This window comes from Phalacrocorax carbo, chromosome 2, assembly GCF_963921805.1.
Source record: "Phalacrocorax carbo chromosome 2, bPhaCar2.1, whole genome shotgun sequence".
Classification (NCBI taxonomy): Eukaryota; Metazoa; Chordata; class Aves; order Suliformes; family Phalacrocoracidae; genus Phalacrocorax; species Phalacrocorax carbo.
In genome coordinates, this window is record NC_087514.1 from 142,751,744 (window position 1) to 142,777,049 (window position 25,306).

General features: G+C 39.2%; 1 protein-coding gene across 4 annotated transcripts in view; it reads right to left on the minus strand.

The window, feature by feature from the left end:
• Positions 1–25,306, minus strand: part of CDK14 (cyclin dependent kinase 14) — a 323,920-nt gene that overhangs the window by 47,629 nt on the left and 250,985 nt on the right. For all 4 annotated transcript variants that reach the window (XM_064444644.1, XM_064444647.1, XM_064444646.1 and 1 more), the window contains 2 exons: positions 23,677–23,816; positions 19,403–19,549 (listed from right to left, as the gene is read on the minus strand). In XM_064444644.1, coding sequence (XP_064300714.1) covers positions 19,434–19,549; positions 23,677–23,816 — 256 coding nt within the window. In that variant the 3' untranslated portion in view covers positions 19,403–19,433. The remainder of the gene's footprint in view (positions 1–19,402; positions 19,550–23,676; positions 23,817–25,306) is intronic.

Here is a 25,306-nt window from a genome sequence, read left to right on the forward strand (position 1 = left end):
AACACTTTAAGGCATAAATTAAACTGATAAAAGAAGGTGTGAACTGCACATTGAGTGCCAGCTAATGCCTCAATGCAGCTCCCATTTTGGCCAAAATTTTATCTCCCTTCCAGTTTTCTCTAGAGTGGAAAAGAAAGGGAGATGCTGAAATTCATTCAGGTTTTCCGTGAGTCCAGATGGCTCAGCAAGCAACTGGATTCAGCACGTTTTCCACCAAGCACCTCTCCTTTCTGGCACTTGATGTTTAAGTTGCATCACCACTCTGAAGACTGGAGGTGCCCCATATCCCGTCCCTTGCAGATTTGCTTCTGTCTGGTGTTTCTGTGAGGTTTTATGACAACCTTGTGGGAGCAAACAAGGCTACTAGATGCTTAAGTATTTAATGATTCACATTTATCACGGCTGAAAAAAAACTAAGCTAAAACACCAATGTCCATCTCTGAGTTAGTGTAAGGAAGCATCTAAGTTTAAAAAAAACCTCAAACAAGTCACACATGTACGCCGAGACCCAAATTTCATCATAAGTGTAGTAATTTATTAATACCAAAAGGACTGTAATTTTCTTCCTTAATTATAACTATTAAGCAACTGCAGAGTGAACACAAATATATCCATACAGATATATCCAACCTCATATTGCCTGGTACCTTAGAAATTGCTTTATGTTCTTTCCCAGAATTTGACCAAACCTTAAAGGTAGTACTCATTTTTATTATAGAAAATTCAAGCTATATTCAAGCAAGGACTTGCTGTCCCTTACACTCAACAAAGCATGGCAGGGAAGCATGTGTTGCTCTACAATAACTATTAGCTACAAAGCTGATGAGAAAATGAGCTATGTATGTACAGATATCTTTCTAGAACAAATTTTATAATACTACATAAACTATTTCCATAACTAATGTGACCTTTACTGTGATCCACATAAACAACTACATATTATCTAAAATCATTAAGACTAAGGCAATCACACAATAATTACAGCAACAAAAAGCCAAAGCCATCTATTTCAGGTGTTACACTGTTAGATGGCCTATTTGGTCCCTAAATATTAATTACACCCCTGAGATGATGCACTTTCTCCCATGTGAAAACCTTGGAAGGTGGACGCATACGCTCTAAGTGGACGGTCATTCCAAGGAGGAGGAATTTGCTTGCCAACACTTTTAAATAGGTTTTGTTTTTGAAACACAAATCACTTATTTTATCTGGAAAAGTTCTAGGAACGGACTGGCTCTGCTACACATTATCTACAAAAGAGGTTTAGTTTGGGTCTTCTGGCTCATCTCTCAGGTGAGAAAAAAAAATCAGAAAGTGCAGAAGAGATCTTAGTAGAGGCACAATTCTTTATCCCAACTAAATTTTAAAACACTGTTTTGAGTTGGCAGAAAACTGTCTATTTGCTTAACAAAGAACTGTTTTGGAGGAGGCAGCAATAATCTGGCTGCCTTTAAGCCTGAAGGGTATCTGATTTTTCTGATCTCTCAACTCTGAGAACATAATTCTCCTGCTTTTCTCTTAGTCTGAAAATGTTTTGTGATATATGAATTCGGCCGAGAAGTATCAGGGAACTTTGTCTACACCAAAAAAGGAACTTCAGGGTATTTTCTGCAGATAATGAAAAGAACTTGCTCAGTTTTGCAGTGTAAGTCATTTTTACCACACAAATTCCCTGCTTTTGTGTTAGCAAAGAGGAATACTTTGAGTCTTTCGGTTTAGATGATCTTCAAACAGACAATAGTGTGTAAACAATCCCAAAGTACATAACTTTACTAGAACAACCTCCAGACTGTGAGCAAGGGCTTCAGAAAGGCCCCTTCATCAGATTTCCTTCTGCTCTTCACCCTGAACAAAGCCTTGGCTGACAATACCGAAATCTCCTCCTTTCTTCGGATTAAACCCCCTTTGCAGGAGAAGTATGCAAATGCTATACGTGTTTCCCTTGCTGAGGCTACTCCAACCCAGCTATCTTTTCACTGTCTATTTTACTCAGGCAGACCATCCTACCGGCTGACAGAGAGACCAGCCTTCCAATTCAATATCTTTCACAACACTGACAGTTGGATGCTGGGGCCTGCCATGAACTCTAAAAGGAGCTCATTTAGTCATAATTAACTATTCCCTGCATATTTCCTAAGGTATGGTAATTGTGCTAAAAGCCAACAAGTGAAGCATTCATTCTGGTTTTCTTTTCAACTTTTATTTTTCCACAGTCTCTTCCCCCCCCACCCCGCCTTTAAAAAAAAAAAAAAAAAATCTTTTCTTTCTTTCTTCTCCTCCTCCCTGGAAACATTTAGAGTAAAGAAAAGGAATGGCGGTGGAGATAGGGAGCTGCAGAAAACTGTGATGTAGGCAGTTCAAAAGGCAAAGTCTGCCATACGATACAGGACCCCATGGCAGCACTGAGCTATTCAGCTGGGTAAAACAAAGGAAAAATGAAATTAGTAGAATAAAGCTCTGTCATTAATACAGAATGATGGACATCCTATTTGGGTAACAAGGGGTCATGAATATACATTTCTAATTCCTTAGATATGGTGATAAGTGATCTCTGTTTCCATTAATACCAGAGTATGTGTATTTGACCAACCTAAAATCTTCAAAAGTAATGCAGACGTAATGCACTTTACACACTACTCATCCCCCTCCCCACAACACAGGCACAGACCAAGTCCCACCGTGCACAGTGGGGGTTCTCACAGGAATAAGGGATGATGGATCCAACCTTATATACAGACCATGTTTATCGCTGTTGAGATGGAAAGCCTTGGGAAGCTGACAGGGATTATTTACCTTAAAAGGCAAAATGTGACCTCATGTCTGCCCTTATCTGTTTTCTGGTTTAGGTTAAATGAAGGAAGGGCTGACAGCACTCTCCACTTACTTACTGACTTTGCATCTGCTGGAATTCTGTTGCCTTTCAGAAAGTTTGGGACTTACAGGTTACCTATCCATCATAAATATGCGTAGTCCATATACAAAAGCAAGTACGACAAAGCTAAATCTCTTCACATTCCAGTCTTCTTTCCACTTGGATGTGCACCAAGAGCAAAGAAATCACCGGCTTTTGCAAAGAATCCACGACGGGGCTACGGGCTGCGTGTGTGTGTGTGGCGGAGGGGGGGGGGTTAACATTGCAAACTCTGCAACTGTGCCAAAAGGGCCAAACACAGGACTGAGGTTCCTTATTATTATACAGCACTTTTTCCAGTGCCACAAAATGTGGTAGACCTTCCCAGGACAAGGTTAGTAAAATCCATCATCTACAGAATTTACATTCTAGGTTTCAGGTGTAATATAAGAAATAAAGTTAATAAACAAAGAAAGGAATAAGGGAGAGAGAGGGCAAAGCTTTAGACAACTAGGTCACGGAACAACTCATTTTACTTATGTTCACCTATAAATGATTCTGGTTTCACTTTTTAGTAGCACCTACCTACCTTTAGCACATACCCTTATACTACATTTGCTTTAAACCTGTAGAATAGTTTAGAATAAAAAGACACTGCAATATTTTTTCTTCAAACACTAGAGTACAACCACCTTTTAAAGAATGAAGCATAATGTTAAAGAGTAAGCTGGGTAAAATGCTTCTGAAATCCTTTCCCCTCCCTTTATTCCTAGACTATACCATGTGGATCAATGTGGTTTGTAATGGTAGGCAAAAACACAGTAAGAGCCAAGCTGACAAGCTGTTGCTGGAAATCTTAATGGAAAGTAATTGCATATGGTATTCAAATCAAGCTGATCAACTATTTTACCATCATGGTCTGGGATTTTTGTTTTCTTAGGGGAGGAAGTTTAGAGGGGACATTCAACTGTTCAACTTCTGTGAACTGTGAATCAACTTCTGTGCATTATTGTCATCACAACACATAGTGGATTAACAACAGAAATTTGGAATATCCAGTAAAATCTTCTCTCAACAGATAAGATCTGAAAATATTGATGCTTTCACAATGTTAGCAAGAAACTAAGTTCATTATCATATAAATAAAATACATGAGAAACACCAAATAGATAAGAAGGTTTGCGGATTTCACCTGGTGGAGCTCCTGCTTTTTTGCCCAGTGTTCTAGATGCTCTTGAGCAACATTTCTTCATACAGTCCTGCAGCTGGAAATGTTTTTTCTACCTCTAATATTTCTTTAAGGACCCATGCATTCAGACTTGAGTTGCATTTACTCTCTGCCTTCCACAGTAATTCAGAGTAAATCACTCTGATCCACTGAGGCACATTTCGAACATCTTTCTAAATCCCCAGGTGTCCTGCAGTATCTCTACCCTGCATTTAGGAATCTGGCAGGAGGACAGATGTCTATGTCCTGCTGGCTGGTGACATAAGCAATGCTGTGACTTATTAGTAACGCTCCTACTTTTGATATCACACAAGCTGGTACATTAGTTTCCCAGAAAACTATGAGGTTTGGAGATGATTTTGGGGAGTGAGGAATACAGCTGACACAAGAGAGCAAGTCCAGGACTTGAAAATTCAGAAAGCCTCAGCTTTTAAGTTATCTGAGGAAATATTGCAAGGGTTAATGATCCAAAAGCAATGCTCCATCTGCCAAGAAAATCAAAATCAAGTCTTACGCATAAAGTTCCTGGTCAAGGATTTTGACAGGGTCAGGTCAAGAAATCTTCAGTGTGCCTCAATCTACCTAAACATATCTCTTTAAAGATTTAGTAATATATGTAAATAGCTTGTGGGATATTTAATGTAGGGGAAGGACTTAGTAAGGAAAAAAAAAAAAGTGGTGAGGCAAAGTCTTAGAAAAGGATTTTGAGAGAGAGAGATCAGTTTACTGCAGCCCACAGTTAACAACACATATGGAAAAGAAGATTAAAAAGTGAATGATATCAAAGTCAAGGACTACAGACACACACTGAAAAAATGACATGGCCCAGTTCTAGGTTCGACTTATGGATTGTTTTATACTGCCCTATTTAATTTGAAACATAATACATAAAACAAAAGTTGAAATGTTACTGATTGAACCACATTTCATCAACAGCTACTCACATTACATAGAGTTGTTTAGATGACCTCAGGCCTCGCTGGATTTTTCCAACACTCTACACATCCACCACCCCCAAAAAAGACATCAGCAATTCATACAGCAAGTGTTTTTACACACAAGTAATGATAAAAGGAGTCATTGACATGGAATATGGACCATGTGTTAGAGCTTCTTCTTGGCTGAAAAGTTATTCACAAAGATGGGTAACTACGCAGAATGCACACTAGCAAGTTACAGTGATTTCTCAGAAATTTGGGGGAGAAAAGAAAAAATCAGATGATGAATACGCGATTCTTCCACTCACTGCTCCTGCCTAATCTTCCCTAGAGAGTCAAGGAACAAAACAAGATTCATTTAGGATAGAAACGTCAGGATTTGAATGAATGACAAGCAACTGCAGGAATAATAGGTCTGAGGGACAGTAAGGCATTTACTAATTCCTTCCTGGCTACTATTCTTCATTTGGATTATGAAGCCCCTAGAAGCTAAGAAAACACTGAGTCAGTTTTGAAAAACCAGAAGTTGTCTGTTTATAAAAAGAAATGAGGAGCAATGGTTAAATTCTTTCCTCTGTTTCAGACTATGCTTATTTCACTTGCCAGAAAATGTAGATACGGGGGAAATATTAGTTGTTTAACTATTTTTTTTTTTCTAATTCTGAGTGATAACTTCTTTGGTCATGAACCTAGGACATGCACGGGTCACTAACCTGTGTCACACACAGTCCGAGGAAAGAGCTTATCTGCACTTGCCTGACTTCCTAGCCAAAACATCCTTCTGCTCATGTCCAGGCAGCTGCTGCCAGATACAGACAGACACTGCAGCCACCACAGATCCCTCAAATGTATCTCAGGGTTAAAGTCTAGCAGGTCTGCCCAGTACTTACTGATCCTTGTCTTTACTCCATTCTGCTAATGGACCTGGAGATTTCCCAGGCAGCTTGCTCTCTTTTCCCAACAGAAGTCTAATTTTCAAGCTCCATTCAAATATTGTAAACGTATATAACTTCCCCAAACAAAGCGCCAGAGCAGACACTGAGTAACAAATACCTTCTGAACTTTTCAAACTCATTTCCAATGTTTTACTTAAATAGTACTTGGGCATCTGGAGAGCTACCCAAGGTGGGAAAAATTCTCCCATAGGATCTGCATAGAGGATATTTTTATTCCAGTGTTCTGCTCTCTTTATTGAACTTTGCCAAAGGCTGAGTCTGGGCATTCATTAATGCAGACTATGGCAGCCAATATGGACAGTGCCTATCTGAAAGAACTTTGCACTGAAAAGTTATCTGAAATGTAAAGAATGCCTGTGTTTACAGTGCTTTAGTAACTCTTCTTTTTGGCAAACTAGGAGGCTGCTAATGCTGAGCTTTTATATGAAATACAAAACAGAAAACACTCATAGATAAGTCTCTGTACAAATATTTTGATTAAGAAACTCCTTTTAAAAAATCTGATTCTGATTCACATTAGGTGGAGAAAGGGAAATTTGACAGGCTGTGGTTACTCAATAAAGCAAACCCTGGCTACTCCATTACCAACTTTAAAAATCTGACGGATGGAAGAAAATGAAAGCTGGAAAAAATTCATCAAGGATCTGAACACTAAGCAAACACTCCTCAGCATTCAACCAAGAGACTGCTTAAGCATGAGCTGCAAACTTCTAAGAGAAGTACATGTTTAATATATAAAAGACAAAATTCCTTAACAAGAAGAAATATAGTTTGCAAATAGTTCTTCAGGAACAGCTTGCAGCCTTTAAACCTCATTTACTCAGCCTGAGATGGTATTGTTGTGTCTACGTTAGTTTTTATAAGGGAGCCAGCCCTACTCCCATTGAAATCTATGGCATTCTTGCACTGTCTTCAGAAGGAGCAGAGCTAGATGCAAAGCCTCACAAAGATACCGCGATAAAAGACTCTGGAAGATACCGTGATCCCATCTTATTTTCTTAACATTTCTGAAAAAAACTATGGGTGGAAAAATCTATGCCGTGCATTCCTACTGAGATGCAATATTCCTTTTATATGAAAATACAGACCAGTGAAGCAAATGAATGGTTAGCAACATTAATAGCCAGGGGCTAGCTAAACTGCCTGGGATGAAGAGTTTGCCTGCAATTTTACCACTACAGAATGTCTTGGAGAAGACTAAGCATTCTGTAATGTTGATTTTTTTATATAAGCATTCTTTAAATCCATGACAGGCAGCAGACCCTGTAGTCTTCATTTCAGATTAAATTTTATACACTAAACCTGAACGCGTTATTTATTTTTAAATACATACTTTCTAAGAGTATCTGGTTTTTCCTGGAAATGAAATTATATCATGCAACTGAAATTGCATTCTGATTTTATGCAGTCTGACTAAGCATTAAAAATGAGCTCTGTTATAATTCAACCTGCAACAGAAACAGGTCTTTTTACAACAGCAGCTTGCAAAAAAACCCCAACCCCATTGCATCCAGAAAACAAAACACTGCCCTGCGTTAATAATGAATGCAGCTCATATCTACCACGTTCTGTTAAATTGCTAAAATTGCCCAGATAAACCATTTGAGAGTATGTCAGGTTTAATTAATACAACATGACCTGATCATTTCCACAGTTGGGAAGAAAGAAGTTGGCATTCTTTAAACCCAGAGCTCAACCTGGAGATTATGCTAAGTTGCTTCATTCATAGTCCACACTCCTCCGCACATGTCAGGAGGACAGCATTTGTCCCCTCTAGTGATAAACAAATTATACATGAAATCAATTCCACTTCACAATAATTTTCCCTATTGGGTATTATCTTTCCTCCTCTGCTCCCTCCAGTTAAGCTTGCATCCTGTAACTTGCTAATGAGCTGGGGGCTTTCTGTTCCAGGTGGCACCCCCTGCCTCGAAGTCATGACATTTCCCATTTCGAATGCTGCTGGCATTTTTCAACAGCTCCTGCTAACTAGCCTTTTTGACCTGCACTAAGAGGAACTCATCTGATCGAATCCTCTAGCCTGCCAATCACGCCAGCAAATGATCTTCACAGTCACTCCCAAGGCAGGAGGGGAAAAAAAAAGGGAGCGCAAGAGAGGGGGAGCGAGAGAGAAAGCTAGCGAGAGAGTGATGGAGTAGGCAAGCAGGCAGTTTCTGCAGCTACCTAATGAGAGTACTTTAAGTCTCTGAGGCAGCTGAAACATTGAAAAACTGGTGGGAAAATTAGGACAGAACTGAATGCCTGGTGCTGTAATTACTGATTTCTTTCCACCCTGAGATCATTTTGAGAGCAATACCTCCGAGATGTGCCATTTTCTGAAGAACACAAGTTAATTTTACCATATAAATAGAAAACAGATATATTCTTCCCTGCCACCATCAATATGCAAACCTCATAATTCTGCTCTGCCAAATGGCGTTCTTTACAGAATTAATTAGGAGCTGTAAGCTCGTTAAGTGAGTGTCTTCACCTAGGGATGATTATTAATATTTTTTTGTTGTTGATGCAAGCCATAAATAGCATTTTTAACCTAATTTAAATGCTGGCAACACTTACACCTCTGTATTTACAAATGTCTGCACACCAATACATAAAACAACAAATAGAGTATCTACATAGCCTAGATGTGACTTTGTGGGCTGAAACCAAGCAGAGTCATGATAATGACTCAGTTGTTTTGATTCTGTTTGGTTTATGATATGACAGATTACCTACTGCTGAATCTTTCAAGTACACAAGGACAGATTTAATTGTGTAGACTTTCTTTGCCTTCAGATAACTAGTTTTGCTCTTAAACTTAGCAGGTGGACTGTAAGCTAACTAGATTTTAATACACATACGATGCACATACTGAACAAGAGAAGTATTAAAAGCAATTGTACAATAAAAATTTCAGGGAGAAAACTTAAATGAAAGACTTATACTATGATATTACATGCTGTGACTGTATTGTTACAATATACATGGCCGAAAATACAATCAGTCCTTATATTAATGTCAAAGATGGTTACAGAAATGGCTGTACAGAATTAATAGCTAGGTACTAATGGCAGAGGATGATCACCCATAATTACTAATTCAAAATATATATATGCTCCAAAACAACATTAATAATTTATAACAAGACCACAAAATTATGGAAATACCCAATTCTGTTTCTGCTTCTTAAAATATCTGAAGATACTGTTTCAGTGTTATTCTCCTATATTGTATATTTTTATTGGGGAATTTAGTATTTTTTTCCTGATTTTTGGGGGTTTTTCTCCTTAGAATTTTCATAGCAATGTAACAATAGGAGCATGTGGGAATGCCATCCACACTCAGTCCGGCTTATGGGGCAGAATAAATGAATGTATTTTTGTTAACTGAGTTGTAGACTATTGCTGCATTTTTAGGCAAGCATCTCCCAACAACTAGGAATATTTTGTGCACGTTTACTTTAATGGCTGTTGCCTTCAGAGCCAATTTTGCAGTGGTTGGTTTAGTTTCTTTGTTTCGTAGAGAATCAGGCAATGCAAACTACAGGCTCAAAATAGCAACACAAAGCTTGCTCTCCACGGGAACAATTCTGGTATATGGAATTACTAAAATTCATTTTTTGCTTATGATTTGGCTGAAAGTAAAATGTTCTGTTAATTCTGAATACTGCAAATGATGCCTGAGAGGCGATGCCTCTCATGAGCTTTGCTGTCTCTCTGGGTTACGGGCTCTGTGTCAGCACTGGAAGCCTCTGCTTTGTCTGGAAACCTCAGTTTCTCCCCTTCAGTGGTTCCACTTTTCCTCTTAGACAAAGCCTAACTGAGGAGTCACATGAGGAAATAATCCTAAAGGAAAGGTGACTGTCTATGGGAGAATACAGAGAGTTTAGACCCGCTTTTGCCTCCCTCCCAGTCATTGTCATTTATACATTGTCCTCTCCGCATTCAAATGTCATCCCAGACTATCAGCCCACTGCAACTCAAACAGCCTTTCATGCCTAGACACTTCTTAAAGCATCAACGGACCACAAAGACCGTCTAGCGGGAATCGCTTGCTATCCTAATATTAATAATACAATACAATGCACTCATGGCACAGAGGATTCTACCTTCTGTCTCCTAAATTTAAGAACAAACTGGAAAGACAGATAAACAGCGCTGCAACTGAGCACTCATGCACTCATGCAAATATCACTAATATCTTTCCTCCAGCGTACGCAACTGTTAAATTAAAAACCCCTACACTAAAAATTATTTGAAAATGAATCTTCACAGTGCTAAAGGCAAGTTATCACGCATTAGAAATGAACTGAAAATAGGCTCTAGACTATGCAATGGTACAAGACAATATTATATTGTCCCTTGACAAACGTTCATCCGTAACAGTAGTAATGCTTCCTCTTTCTTCTGGCAGCTCTGCAGCCGATTTGGCCATGAAACATTGCGAAGTTAAAAAAAAAAATATCATGCCATCATGCCAGTAAGTATGTAACCACTAATTTCACACAGAATAACATGGAGTATATAACTGCAAGGAAGACATCAATCTCTCCTAGCCGTGCAGGTTTGAAATACTTGTCCTACCAAGCACAGTAGGCGATAACAAACGTGAAATCCTACTCTTTCTGTCCTGCTTCCTTTCTTTTCCTCTTCTTCCTTTGTCCCTAAAGAAACTCCCAAACTACCTCTCCTCCCAGAATCCTGTCCATGAATTTAGGAATCTTTTTCATTCTTACTTATTTCTGTCCTGGTCTTTCAGCCTACAGATCAGACAGGCGCTCAGCACCAGTGTTCAGTTGGCTTAGCGAGACTGTGAGGTGGCCTTCATTTCTCTTTCCATACTTCTGTGCATTAGGTTACTAACTCCGAGCAAGGCTTTTTATCATGAAAGTCACGAGGCTGCATATTCCACTACTTACACTGAGTGCAATTAAGTGAAAGTGCATCTAACATGACAACAGACAAAGCAAGCGGTTACAGCACTGCTACAGGAACACCACTGAACATATTTTCAAGTCTCACTAAGTCCCTGATCAAGTGGCAAGTTCCCTTTACTGTGGCATAGTGGGGGACCTGATGGACTTCTGTAGGGATGGTTGCTCCATCCTCAGTCACCACGTGTTGCTTAAGGGAGACAGGGAGTTTATATCAAGTCAGCCTTGCACTGGCCAGCTATTTGCTCGGACCATTTTGCCCTCTGCACAGTCTACTGAATACAGGGGGCTTTTCTTTATGGCTGAATAGAGGGCAAAATTCACTCTATAACTCTCATTTTAGACTAATAGGAACAAGATAATAAATTCTTAGATAGCAAGAGAAGAATGTACTCCAGTGCCTGGAGTTTTTTCCCTTGTGAGTTAAATTTAGGGCATATTCTATCAGTGTGGTGATCTTATTCTTTGATATTAAGTAAAGCACAGCTGGAACAGTCTCATAAAACCATTATGTTGTTAACATACGAAAATAATGGCACTAAAACTATTACAGAGCCAAAAAATATCTTGGATCCTGCAGTTATCTTTCACAGCTTAATACTAATTTAACGTTTTACAAAATTGATGTTACAATTTCAACTCTGTTTAGTACTGTCATTACTGGACTCAAATCCAAATTGCTTTCAGCTGCCCAACACAACTGCATCTTATTAGCCTTTTCACGAAAGCCAATTTATGCAAATCCAGTATTAGTTAAATAATTAAACTGACCCTCAACACTCATGTATAGACATTGTCTGGCACTAAAAGATGCAAGAGAAATTTAAACCTCCCATATTCGGTGCTTAGGCCTCCATCTTTTCAACTGCAGCAGACAATGACTGTTTGTACACATCTATTAGAATCCATCTATTAAAAAAAAAAAGTGCATTTAAAAAATGAAACTGTTAACTGCTGTGCTTTTATAACTGCTTTTCTCTCCCAAGCCAGGTTTCCACTGAAGTTCAAGATCTCGCACCTATAAAACAGTACTGGCTGCTTTCAGCTTGTGATTAAATCAACAATGACAAAATCTGGCTGACACAGAGAAACTCAGTCCGGAATTTCTCTTTTATGCAGACCTTTTCCCACTGTAATTACTACAGTATTATCCACTGAAGCTGGAGAGATGAAGACTTAGAAGCACAGTATATGATTCTCCATGGTGATTCAGCAACACTGGGATACCCAGGACAGAGTAAATGCAGAGAAGTAGTGAATGAGAATGACTTTCAATGCTGGCTGCTGGACACGTACACTGCTGGACGATAGCTTCCCTGCGGCTCAACTAGGGCAAAGCAGGCAAAAATTATGTTCCCACACAGCAGTGCTGAAGAGGCACTCCTACACAATTTGTAAATGTAAATCTCAAGATGACAAACAAAACCGAAACTATTTGGATGGGGATGCAATAGTCACCTCTCTAGCTAGCAAAGAGAAAAAGGTAAATTTACATAATGATTCAGTGCTGCTGAACACCTCTGGTCAGATGCAACCAAATCAGTAAAGCTAGCACTTTTTGCTGTTATAGTGGTAACTGTCACCTATTCAGCTTTATTCTGTTTCACAGAGCTGAGCTGACCCGAATGACGACATCGTCCCTTCGATTGGCTGGGCTGGTGTCAGTTGCTGGCTTAAATGGACACAGAAGAAAGAATTCAGCATCCTGCGATTGAAATTCAGGATTGCTCAGATGCATGTGCGTGTGGTGAAGCAGTACAAATAAAGACCACTTTTTGTTTTGCTCCAGTGAATTGTCAAAGAGATTTAGAAAGCCAGGGGATCTCATTATGGTAATACAGGTTAAATACTTTAAAAGCATATGGTGTTACCATCCTGAATGAAGCTGTCCCTGCCGGCTCCAGGAAGCAGACAATAGGCCAGAAACACATCTCGTGTCTCTGGTCCACCAATGGGAACTGGGGATTATAAATCACCACGAGAAAACATCGCGTGCTATCTGGTATCAGGTAATGCCTTGTCTTTTCAATTACAATTTGACTCATCCTTCTCCAGAGAGGAACAAGCTCTAACCATGTATTCCACTGGCCAAAGGAAAAAGCAGCTCTAGAGTTTCTTATGGCCCATTCATGTCTCAATAAAATATCCGTAGAGATGAGTGAATAAAATATACAATATATCTCAACAGTATATGTAGAAGTGGGGAATGCTTCCACATGCGGAGCATTGTTTCCATGGGGAAACAAGGTATCAGTGAAAACCATCAGGCACAAAATAAAAATGTTTTGCTTTATCACAAAGCTTTAAATATGCTTGGATATGGCCAAAAGATTTCTTTCCTTTCTCCCCAAAAGGCCCCATCTAATTCACTACTGACAGATTCTTCTGTGTAAAACAGAGCTCATTACCATATATTTGCTAATTTTCTCCAGTAGGGAGCAGTCTCAAAATTGACCTTGGTAACTTCAAATGTCACTCTTTCCCCATGGGCACCAAAATAACGTGTTGTGTTGTCTCTCTCTTGGAGCCCATGACAATGACACAGTGTAGTCCACAAAGACCCTATTAGTAGTCTGGGTCTAACAGGGATTATCTGGGTTTTCAGAAACATGTCCTAGGTTACTGCTATTTCAGGGAGTTTTTTGGATCTGTAAGTAGCTATACTGCAGACAGGCAGCTGAAGCACTATAATATTTCAAAGATAGTAGAAATTCTCAGGGATGCACCAGTTTCTTCCGCTGCTCCTTGCAGCTATTGCTAAGGGCAGCAGACAAGCTCGAACAAATGATGATAGAGCCATTTACAAAGTTACTGCCTTTAGCTCCCCTCCTTCACCAATCTGCCAGAAATTGCTGCTTCCAAAGTGGGCAGATGATGATGTTTGTCCATATCTCAGCCACTCCTGGGTAAAGCCCAGTCTCTTTGCTTTCCAGAACCTAAAGAAAGGTGGATTTAAACCAGTGGGTGCACTATTAGGGCAGGAACATCTGGCAAGCATGTGGAGAGAACAGCAGGAGGTGGCTATTTCTTAAATTATCACAGCAACATTTGGCACAGCTTCTTTGTTGAAGCTCTCAATTTTCTTTCCTATTCTACCCGGAAAAAAGGAAATTAGGAACACTTGGAAGGAAGGACCAGACAGAAGACATAAGACTGGAATTTCCTTTAACACCATCAAGGTTCTTGGGGTGGCTGAAGGTGGTCCTTTATTTGTGGTTTTTTTGTGCACGTCTTCTAATAAATTCCTTTACAATGTATAAAAACATTTAAAATATAGAAAAGATAGAACCATTTCCCTCCACACACGTCAGAGGATTTAGACAGCAACCATCTAAAATTTTTTCTCTTTCACAGCTTCCTGACAGATATTGGAATACTTCAAGATTCCAGCCCTTCCTAACTTCCCAACCACCTCTATATATCCATAAATTAAACTGAAGATGGCTAAAACACATACGTACCCGCCTTGTCCAGGAGACAAGCTATAAGTGTTTGTTTGCCTCTGTTTTTTTCATAATCTGATCTATTTCCTTGCAATATTTGCGCCTTTTAATTTTCCTTTATCGCCACGAGCTGTGTTGTTATCTGACAATTCTCTTCGACAATTCAACAGCTCCTTCTGTTTCCCTCTGTCCCTCTAACTCTACTTATCTCACTTACCTGTTACCTTCATGGCCCTGGAGAGCTACTGACACCTTTCTTTGTGCTTTTCATGCAACTTTTTGCTTCACTGAGCTTTGTGAATGAGACTTTAACTGAGTATCTCATCATAAATACCCCTTCCTTTATGCTACTCTCCTGCTTACTGCAACTCCAGTCTTCTGCTAGGGTAACTGACTCAGCTCCTAACTCCTTCATTTTACTAATTGAACATCCTACTTGCCAGTCACCGCTCTTCTGCTTAAAATCACAGCCACTTGCTATTCAGATTAAGCCTTCACCAGACCACCTTTTCACATCACTGCAGTCTTTTTTCCTAACTCCTTTCACTCTCCACACTCTTATTTCCTCTTGCTTGGTGATCTCATGCCTTCAAAGGTTTCCACCCATCCTAACAATTCCTCACCTAGGTCCAGGTTCCACATCCGCATTTCTTCTGCCTCCCCTGCTATTCTAGTTTAATCTCAACAATCCCCAGCTCTTTACATCGTACAAGTAAGAGGTCTTCTGTTTGGTACTCCTCCAGTATTATCTGCTGCTCCACATTTTATATCACAAGTCAAATAGTACAACCAGGAACTGACCTTTTATTACACTGTAAAAATCTAAAACAACAAAGCCCCAAGCCAGGATGGAAAAGCATAATCAATAATGTATACATGTCACAACTTAACATTTGTTAATTGTCTCCTGATCTTATACAAGGAAAGGTGCTATTCTGTGTTAAACCTGTGCTTGAGTAGCCACAACAGTACAGCGATGTATGTCAAAGGTACACATGGCTCTCTTTCTGCTTATGTATAACATTTTAAAGTCACCTGCATCTGCTTAAATAGATATTCAGTAAGAATGATCAAATGGTTCTCTTTTGTGCTATTTTACATTTGTTTGCAAATACAAACTTTATATTGCATATAGCATAAATGAAAAATTACATTTGTTTGGAAGTAACAGAAAGGAGATTCTGTACATGAGAAATGTATGTAAGCTTCCACACAAAAGGTCTTTAGCACAGATGGGCACATTCTAAATTTACTTTAGATGGATGATATGTCACGTTAGAACAGACAAGGTTGAAGAGATGTCTGCAGGGACACAGCCCCAGGAAAAAGTAGGGATTAGCTTGTCAATAAAGATGTAAACAGTCTGCTGCTGAGGCAGCCTCATTTCTGACATTAGAAAATCTTAAATGGTTTGCTGCTGAAGAGCATGTGCAAAAATCGGGGCAGGCTGTCAAGACCAAAAGCTATTCATTTCAGTTCTTCAGTACTTGCTGCCTGTGACGCAACCAGCCTCCTTAACATTACAGGGTTAAAAAAAAATTGCACTGCACATAAACATACAACAGTAAAACTGAATATAATTCAAGAAAGTTATATCTGACACTGTAACAGGCAAGCTTAGCTAAAGACAGACTTAATGAGAGTATCAACTGCATTTATAGGAGACTATACCTTTGAATAGGTACATGAGCAGCATGAGCATTTATCTCAGCTCCTAGAATTCCCATAACAAGATGTTATAATGGACTCAACTTGCAAAAGTAACCGTGACTTCAAAAAAAAGGCAGGTCTAGGTTTTTGAATGAAATGAATCTGCAGTTTGGGTATTTTGTGAAACACTGTGAGTATGAAACTATTTAGAGAAGCATAATAAGTAAAGCAGCTATATAAGGGAATACTGCTAATCTGGAAGAGTCTGTCAAGTGGTAAATCCCACGGAACAAACACTGGGGTGATGCATACCAGCAGAAGAGTTAATGCCGTGATATAGGAGCAGCCTCACATTCACAACCCCTGGTCCTCATGGGGGACTTCAACCATCCTGTTATCTGTTGGAGGGACAAAACAGCAGGGCACAAGCAATCTGGGAGGTTCCTGGAATGAGTTGATGATAACTTCCTTCTCCAAGTGATAGAGGAGCCAACAAGGAGAAGTGTTATGCTGCACCTTGTTCCCACCAACAAGGAAGGGATGGTAGGGAACGTGAAGCTCAAGGGCAGCCTTGGCTGTAGTAACCATGAAATGGTGGAGTTCAAGATCCTTAGGACACCAAGGAAGGCACACAGCAAGCTCACTACCCTGGACTATAGGAGAGCAGACTTTGGCCTCTTCAGGGTCCTGCTTGGTCGAGTACCATGGGATAGAGCCCTGGAGGCAGGAGGGGCCCAAGAAAGCTCATTAATATTCAAGGATCACCTCCTCCAAGCTCAGGAGTGATGCATCCCAACAAAGAGGAATTCAGGCAAAAGTGCCAGGAGGCATGCATGGATAAACAAGGAGCTCCTGGACAAACTCAAACACAAAAAGGAAGCCTACAGAGGGTGGAAGCAAGGACAGGTAGTCTGGGACAAATACAGAGAAACTGTCTGAGCAGCTAGGGATCAGATTAGGAAAGCTAAAGCCTTGATAGAATTAACTGGCCAGGGACATCAAGGGCAACACGGAAAGCTTCTATAGGTATGTTGGTGATAAAAGGAAGACTAGGGAAAATGTAGGCCCTCTCTGGAAGAAAATGGGAGACCCGGTTACCCAGGATATGGAGAAGGCTGAGGTACTCAATGACTTTTTTTGCCTTAGTCTTCACAAGCATCTGCTCAAGCCACGCTGCCCAAGTCTCAGAAGGCAACAGCAGGGACTGGGAGAATGAAGAACCACCCACTGTAGGAGAAGGTCAGGCTTGAGACCACCTAAGGAACTGAAGGTGCACAAGCCCATGGGACCAGATGAGATGCATCTGTGGGTCCTGCGAGAACTGGCAGATGAAGTTGCTAAGACACTATCCATCATATCTGAGAAGCTGTGGCAGTCCAGTGAAGTTTCCACTGACTGGAAAAGGGGGAACATAACCACCATTTTTAAAAAGGGAAAAAAGGAAGGCCCGGGGAACTACAGGCCAGTCAGTCTCACCTCTGTGCCCAGCAAGATCACGGAGCAGATCCTCCTGGAAACTATGCTAAGGCACATAGAAAATAAGGACATGATTGGTGACAGCTGACATGGCTTCACTATGGGCAAATTGTGCCTGACAAATTTGGTGGCCTTCTACAACGGGGTTACAGTGTTGGATAAGGGAAGAGCAACTGACACCATCTGCCTGGACTTGAGCAAAGCATTTGACACTGTCCCATATGACATCCTTGTCTCAAAGTTGAGGAGACATGGATTTGATGGCTGGACCACTCACTGGATAAGGAACTGGCTCAATGGTTGCACTCAAAGTGTTGCCGTCAACCGCTCGATGTCCACGTGGTAACCAGTGACAAGTGGTGTTCCTCAGGGGTTGGTGCTGTTTAACTTCTTTGTCAGCGACATGGTCAGTGGGACTGAGTACACAGACCCTCAGCCAGTTTGCTGACAACACCAAGGTGTGTGGTGCAGTTGACACACTGGAGGAAAGGGATGCCATCCAGAGGGACCTCGACAGGCTAGCTAGGTAAGCCCATGAGAACCTCATGAAGTTCAACAAGGCCAAGTGCAACGTCCTGCACATGGGTTGGGCAATCCCAAACATGGATACAGGCTGGGTGGAGAATGGATTAAGAGCAGCCCTGAGGAGAAGGACTTGGGGGTGTTGGTTGATGAGAAACTCAATGTGACCTGGCAATGTGTGCTTGCAGCCCAGAAAGCCAACTGTATCCTGGTCTGCATCAAAAGAATTGTGACCAGCAGGTTGAGGGAGGTGATTCTGCCCCTCTACCCTACTCTGGTGAGACCCCACATGGAATACTATGTTCAGCTCTGGGGACCCCAACATAAGAAGGACATGGACCTGTTGGAGCAAGTCCAGAAGAGGACCATGAAGATGATCAGAGGGCTGCAGCACCTCTCCTATGAGGACAGGTTGAGGGAGTTGGGGTTGTTCAGCCTGGAGAAGGCTCCAGGGAGACCTTCTTGCAGCCTTCAAGTACCTGAAGGGGGCCTACAAGAAAGCTGGAGAGGGGCTTTTTACAAGGATAAGGGGTAATGGCTTTAAACTGAAAAAGGGTAGATTTAGATTAGATATAAGGAAGAAATTCTTCACTATGAGGGTGGTGAGGCACTGGAATGGGTTGCCCAGAGACGTTGTGGATGCTCCATCCCTGGAAGTGTTCAAGGCCAGGTTGGATGCGGCTTTGAGCAACCTGGGCTAGTGGAAGGTGTCCCTGCCTATGGAAGGGGGTTGGAACTAGATGATTTTTAAGCTCCCTTCCAACCCACACCATTCTATGATATAACAACCACCTTTCCCTTAAATTAAGTTAGAGTAAGTAGCCTCTCTACTTACCTGCCCTTCCCAGGTTCTGTTCTACTCTTAAAATATCTGAAGTCATATTACACACTATTTCACTGCTGAATAACCAGGGTTAAAGAGATGGGGTATTGAATGAAAGCCATCCAAGAACAAAACTAGTTCTAGTAGACCCAGTGATATAGATCAAATTCATTAATATAACAGCACCTCTGTTTCCATCACAAATATCCTTCTGCTATCAAGGCTACCAAACCTACTAAATGACTCTTTTTTTGTCCTTGCCCCAAAGTTTAACAACAGAACTGGCAAGATATTTTCTTTCTCCATATCTTACCAGGGGAAAAAAATATCAGCCCAAATTAAAAGCAACCTAGAGTTTAATCTGCTGGCACCAACTTCTGCAATACTTTCAACCTGTCAGTGACACTGGTCCTGCCCACAAGGCCAGGAACTTACACTCCTCATGTTAACCATCTGCAGAAACAGATTATCTTCCTGAACATGAGCAATTTAAGAAACATGCAGCTGAATATTATATTTTGTTTCTCTAAAGAGAACTAAAGAGTATTTTCAAAGATACTCCTTCCAATAGTCATGTCTTACCTGCATTATCAGATGTGAACATAGGTACTCTTCAATGTTTGCTGTTTGATACACCTTTGCCATAACTATTGTTTTTTCCAAAGACTCTCATGCTTTCTCCAGTCTCTGGCTGTAATCTTACATTCGGTACAGTAAAAATAGAAGACACTGCAAAAAAGAGTGGCAGTTCAGAAACTTTGAGTTTTTCCACAAAGTAGTAATTTAAAAATAATTAGTTAATATATATGTGGCAAAGACAACACTGAGTAAATATATACAGCTTTTACATATATGGCCTATTTACGCAAGCAAGCAGTGTAAATATTCCGACTGGAAAGAACCTGCATGCATGATGACGGAAGATGCAGGATGCAAACATTCTCAATTGCATTCATCTAAAAAAACTGTTCCCAGAGGCTGTGTATGTGTTTGCTTGTCCTTACACCACTATATAATTAATATTTTCCATTTTAAAATTTATTCTCTGATAGCATTTAGAAATAAATAAGAATGTGAAAAAATGCAGTGAAGTTTTTCAATAATTTGACATCACGTATTACATTGTCAAAATCCTGATGCCAGTAGAACTAAGATATTTTGGTTTACTTCACTTTATTAATTATTAAAAAACAACTGGGCTTGTTCAAAATATCCCAACAACTCAAAAATCTTTTACACAAAGCAACCTCCTCCTGCATGAGCTAGAAAAACCTTGAAGGTTTCCACATAACACCACGCAACTAATTATTAGTAGACATGATGATATTAATCAAAGGGATCAAACTGAAAATGGTTGAGGACACATTGATGATATGAAAACTCATTTTTACTTAAGATGCCTCAAACTGGTAGGCAAAAATCACTGATTTTTAATACCTTCCAAGAACAAATGTCCATATAAAAATATCATCAGAGAGCTGCCACTGCATGATTGCATAAGATAATGTTAATAGACCATCTCTTTAAAGAACTGATCAGGGCTGGAACAGTTTTCTTTGCTTTCACACTAACAACTAGCATAGCTGTAAGTTTTTGGACTAGTCTAATTTTTATGCATTTTAAAGACCTACCTATTGTTTTATGCACAAGATCTTCCCACTGTACTTTTGACATCTCAACTTGCATTTGATATTCTGCCATCCGTGGTAACATACATTATGAATGGCATATATTCCACGCAAATAAATCAATATGAACTCTCAAATATGAAAGCAGAAAAGCAGGAGTACTAATTATTTTTTTTTTTTAATAGAAAATATCAAGTACACATATTCAGTAAAAGCAGTTAATCTATAGATTACTGCTCAGGACTGAGATGAGTGAAGGCTGTGTTTCTTCAAGAACTGTATTGCATTCCCAGACAATGTTTTTTAGGAGGATTGCACAACTCTTACCTTTTTAATGTAATATTTTAAAAAACAGAAAGTGGCAAGTGGCTAGATGGTAGATAGAGCTCATCTGGAAACTGAATTTCTAACTCAACTGAAATGATGCCTTGACTTGAAACCAAACAATAAAAATTAAAAATTTTGCTTCTCACATAAGCTCATTTTGCACAGATTTTAAAAATAAAAAACAACATCAAAATGTTATCCTGTAAAATATTATGTGGAATATAAATTCATAGTACTAAAGTCAAAACAAGAAAAGAAACACTTCTTATTGACTTTTTCAATTTAGGCAGAGTCACCACACTTTTGTGAAATACTGTGATTCCAAAGAAACAATATTTTCTGATAGAAAACAATTCGACTGATTTCACACACACGCCCCCCCCCCCTTCCTCCTCACCAGAGAGTCTTTCCTTGGTTTTAAGTGCTAACCCCCAAATTTGCAATTCAGCACTAGGAGTAAGTTGGACAAAACATTCCATGCTGAACGCATCAGAGATTCGTAAAATTGCAGTGGTGTCTTGATTAGGAGGCAGAATATTTTGTGTGTACACACAGCTCTGGTGTGCATAACGTCTCAATGTATTTATACTTACATTTAATTAACTACTAATAGCAAGCCCTTCCCAATGTAAAATATTAACCCAGAGAACTAGAATCACAAAAACTGGTAATTTCAATACACAGTAAACATTTTCCCAACTCTCCAAAGTATATGACTTCTTTGTTTTGTAAATATGTTTACAAGTATATCCAAGTCATACTAAATAGAAATGATTGTAGTATTTGATACTGGGATTGTCCTTTCTTGCATCTGGATTTATGCTTCATAATGATTATCTACTAAACACAGAAATAGTCTTTCTGTAACTCAAAATTTTACTGGAGGCATTTAGAAGAACCTTGCTTTAAAATATAATGATTTTTCATCTTTATTCTCCCCCCTTCAAAAGGTTTCACTGCTCCTGATGTTTAACGTTATGCAAAGACGTGTTTCTGCCAATGAATATCGCCTTATGGTTATGCTTCTGCAAATAACCTGCTGTGAGCTGATAAAAGGATTAATGCAGCCAAAATTCTTAATCTGTGAAATTACAAATTAAATTCTCATATTAAAAATACCACCCTGAGGTATTTTTTGTGGTTTTAATTCCCCTCTGGTGTTCTGCATACATTGTGCTTGTTAATGACTAGGACAAGACTGTCTCTGTTGGCAGCCTGCTGCAGAGTGATAATGTGTAGGCATTTACTTCACTGATAGAACTGGATTTAACCACTGACTGATAAACTAAGTGGCAAGTGGGTAATAAGTCCATATTAACAGAAAAGTACTACTGCAGAATTCAGAATTCAAAATCCTGGCTAGACTAAATCACACAGTCAAAAGGATTGAGATGTCACCACTGCAGAGTGATTTTTGTTTTCCATTTAGTGGGAAAGGATAAATGAACTGCCATTCTTGATATTTCATTAGTCCTGAAGAAATGAATCTCTTAGCATCAGTTTCAGCAAAGACAGACTTTCAACAGAAACCTTAATTTACACTGCATCCTTTGAATTTTCAGCTTATAAAGTACCAGTGTCAGCAAACTGAGTGGTGGGTTAGCACGGCATTGGAGAAAACTGGAAATCTTTTTGCAGAGCGAGGACTCCGTCTATGACACAGTCAGTGAGCGACAAAAAATTAATGGTGCTAGTTTTATTTTAATGCTCATATTCTACAAGTGTGAGGGTGCTCTTCAGACCAGAGTCTGGAGTGGGGTAGTTGGACAGCCAGGCCACAGAACCAGCTCAAAATGTGACTACTACAGCTGTTGAGGATGGAAAAGAGAAACCTTTGGAAGACAAAAGTTTTCATTCTGACACTGATACAAACAGAATCTATTGTGGATTAATATTCAGAAAGGGAGCCCAGATTTTACAAGCAAACTTTTAACTCAGCCATAGTTACACACACACAAACGTGCCATTGTTGCATCACTGAACTTTTTGCTTTGGAGTACTGGATTTAGATCATTTGCTAATGGATGTATGCTTGAAAGCAGAAAAGAACATACACTGTTCTAATGCAAGCATGCTTCTCTCTACCACAGACAGTTAAAGCAAAATGCTGATTGTTATTCTCCTGTGAAACCTATTTTTAATAACAGAACCTTTTCTGAATCAAAACCATCATGCATTATAATATTTTTCCCCAGAATAAATAGTAGTGTGCTTTTAACACTGGAAAAAGATATGGATGCATATGATATAAAAGATTTACAATTATTAAAGAGATAATTGACAGTGTACATGATGATAGGAACATTTTTGCTGAGTCAACTGGAATGCATCTTGTTTAATAAAAGAAATAAAAAGATGTATGTAAATACTGAAAGCATTCTTAGTTAATATTATCATCTGCCATCCTCTTCTTACAGTCTAATTCAGTAAACTGATTGTCTACTTTGTATTTCTCAGACTTCTGAATGCTGAGTCCTTTCTTAAAGGTTACAATTATAACAGATATAGATTCTGTGAATCAAACACAGCTGGATTTTTATCCTGTATGCTGCAGCTAGTTAAGAAGTACTGTATGTTATAAAGTGAAAAGCACTAAATATGTAAATTGTATTTTTCCTTTTGCTTTATGACAATTCAGATAATTCTCTTGGCTGCACACATAATCAAATACAAAGATAGCTGGCTGCAGACTGCAGAGCAGAGATAGCAAAAAAGAAAATATCAATTTTTTCCTGTGTCAAGCTAACTACATAATTTTAAGCTACACAATTGCACTCACATGTTTTGTGTGTGGCTCTGTATGTCCATGAAGCTGTCTGCATGTGAGGGTTAGCATACACAGATGCAACTGTATGAACTAGCATCTTTGCTTTTAATCAGTTTGGAGGTGGTTATACTCACTATCAGTTAACTCCCATAGCCGTGGGGGCAGGTCACTGAAATACTCATGGCTCAGGGCTGCCTGTGCTGACAATCTGTTCTTTGGGAAACACTGGAGGAGTTTGGAGGCTAGATCTTCAGCGTGATTCACATAGCTCAGCCTGAAACACAAACGAAAAATTTTTTATGAAAAACAATCTCATTATTCTGTTTACTAACTCCATCTGCAGTCAGCAGAGTTGAAAGACCAAGTCTTGCTAGCCAGGATAATGACAAAGCCTGTTTGGGAGCACTATCAGAAAAGATATTCCTCAGGTTAGGGAGTCAATGAATTGTTTCTGGATTGATAGCTCAAAAATCATACAAATTTTACAAATATAGAGCATATAATATACCATATCACATATGCCCTGCCTAGTATGCTAAAGAATCATGAGCAACAGCATCTTGAAAGCAACTGTTCCGATTCTTCCATTTACATTTTATTGAGCATACTGAAAATTTACAGCACTGGAAACAAATGATTATGACTATCTAAACCCATGAAATCCAAGTTTAACATAACAGCAGTATTCATACAACTTCACGAAGTATCAAATTTTAAAATCCAATGGCACTTAACACGCAACATATGCATCATGTTTCACAAAGACATTTGTTTTTCGGGAAGTTCTAACTTCTTATTTTTTCATATATTCACACGGCAGGGGGCTGACTCTTCATTAGGTGTTCATGCAATGCAAACATTAAATTGTGAAGTGAGTAAATTATATTTTCTAAGCTACCTAGGGAAGTCTGAGAAAACTCATTGTTTTACTGGGAGCTATACGCTTGGAATACTATAAGAAAACATAAAATAAAATAATAGGTTTGGAGGGGAGAAAGTAAAATGGTGATCAGAAAGATGTGGCTTGGGTCTAGTAACATCTAGCTGCCTCCTAAATTTCCAAAACCACCAAACTTATTGTAATATGGAGTCAGAAAAGAGGTGCCCAATCTTGTCAGCATTGTGTGGCTATTATTAGTAGGCAACTCTGTAAATTCAACTATGTCTTTGTTCAGTAAAGATCTCTAGTCAGGTAAAAATGCCAAAGTGTATAAAAGGTCTCCTATTTTTTGATGCACTGGTTTCCCAAAACAGATAGAGAAGACTGCAGTCCAAAATACCGCAGTATTTGAAAAAGATGGTGTTATCCTCCAAAATCAATAATCCTATAGCATGTTTCATGCAAATGTTCACTTTTGTTCAGCTCAAGCTGACTTTCTGGAAAGCCACTCAAGGAAGATTAAACAGATTTTAACAGAGTTAGTCTTTTATTTTCACATACTTAATATTGGGCTGACATGCATTAATTTATAAGGATCAGTGTATGCACAGGTGAAAACTATCTCTGCAACAAAGAACAGATGACAGTGAAAACACTAAATGAAAAAAACCCATGTTAATACAGTGAAAACTTTAAGTCACAAATGTCATTGATACAACTTTTTGTCCGTGCCCATACTACACTCAATGTGGGGGAAAAAAAAACCACAAAAAACCCAAACCAAAACTCAATAGCATCTCTGCTAAATTATGTGTATGATATGATGACATTTGTAATGATTCAGAAAATATGCCACTGGCTGTCTTTTTAATTTTTAGCAACTG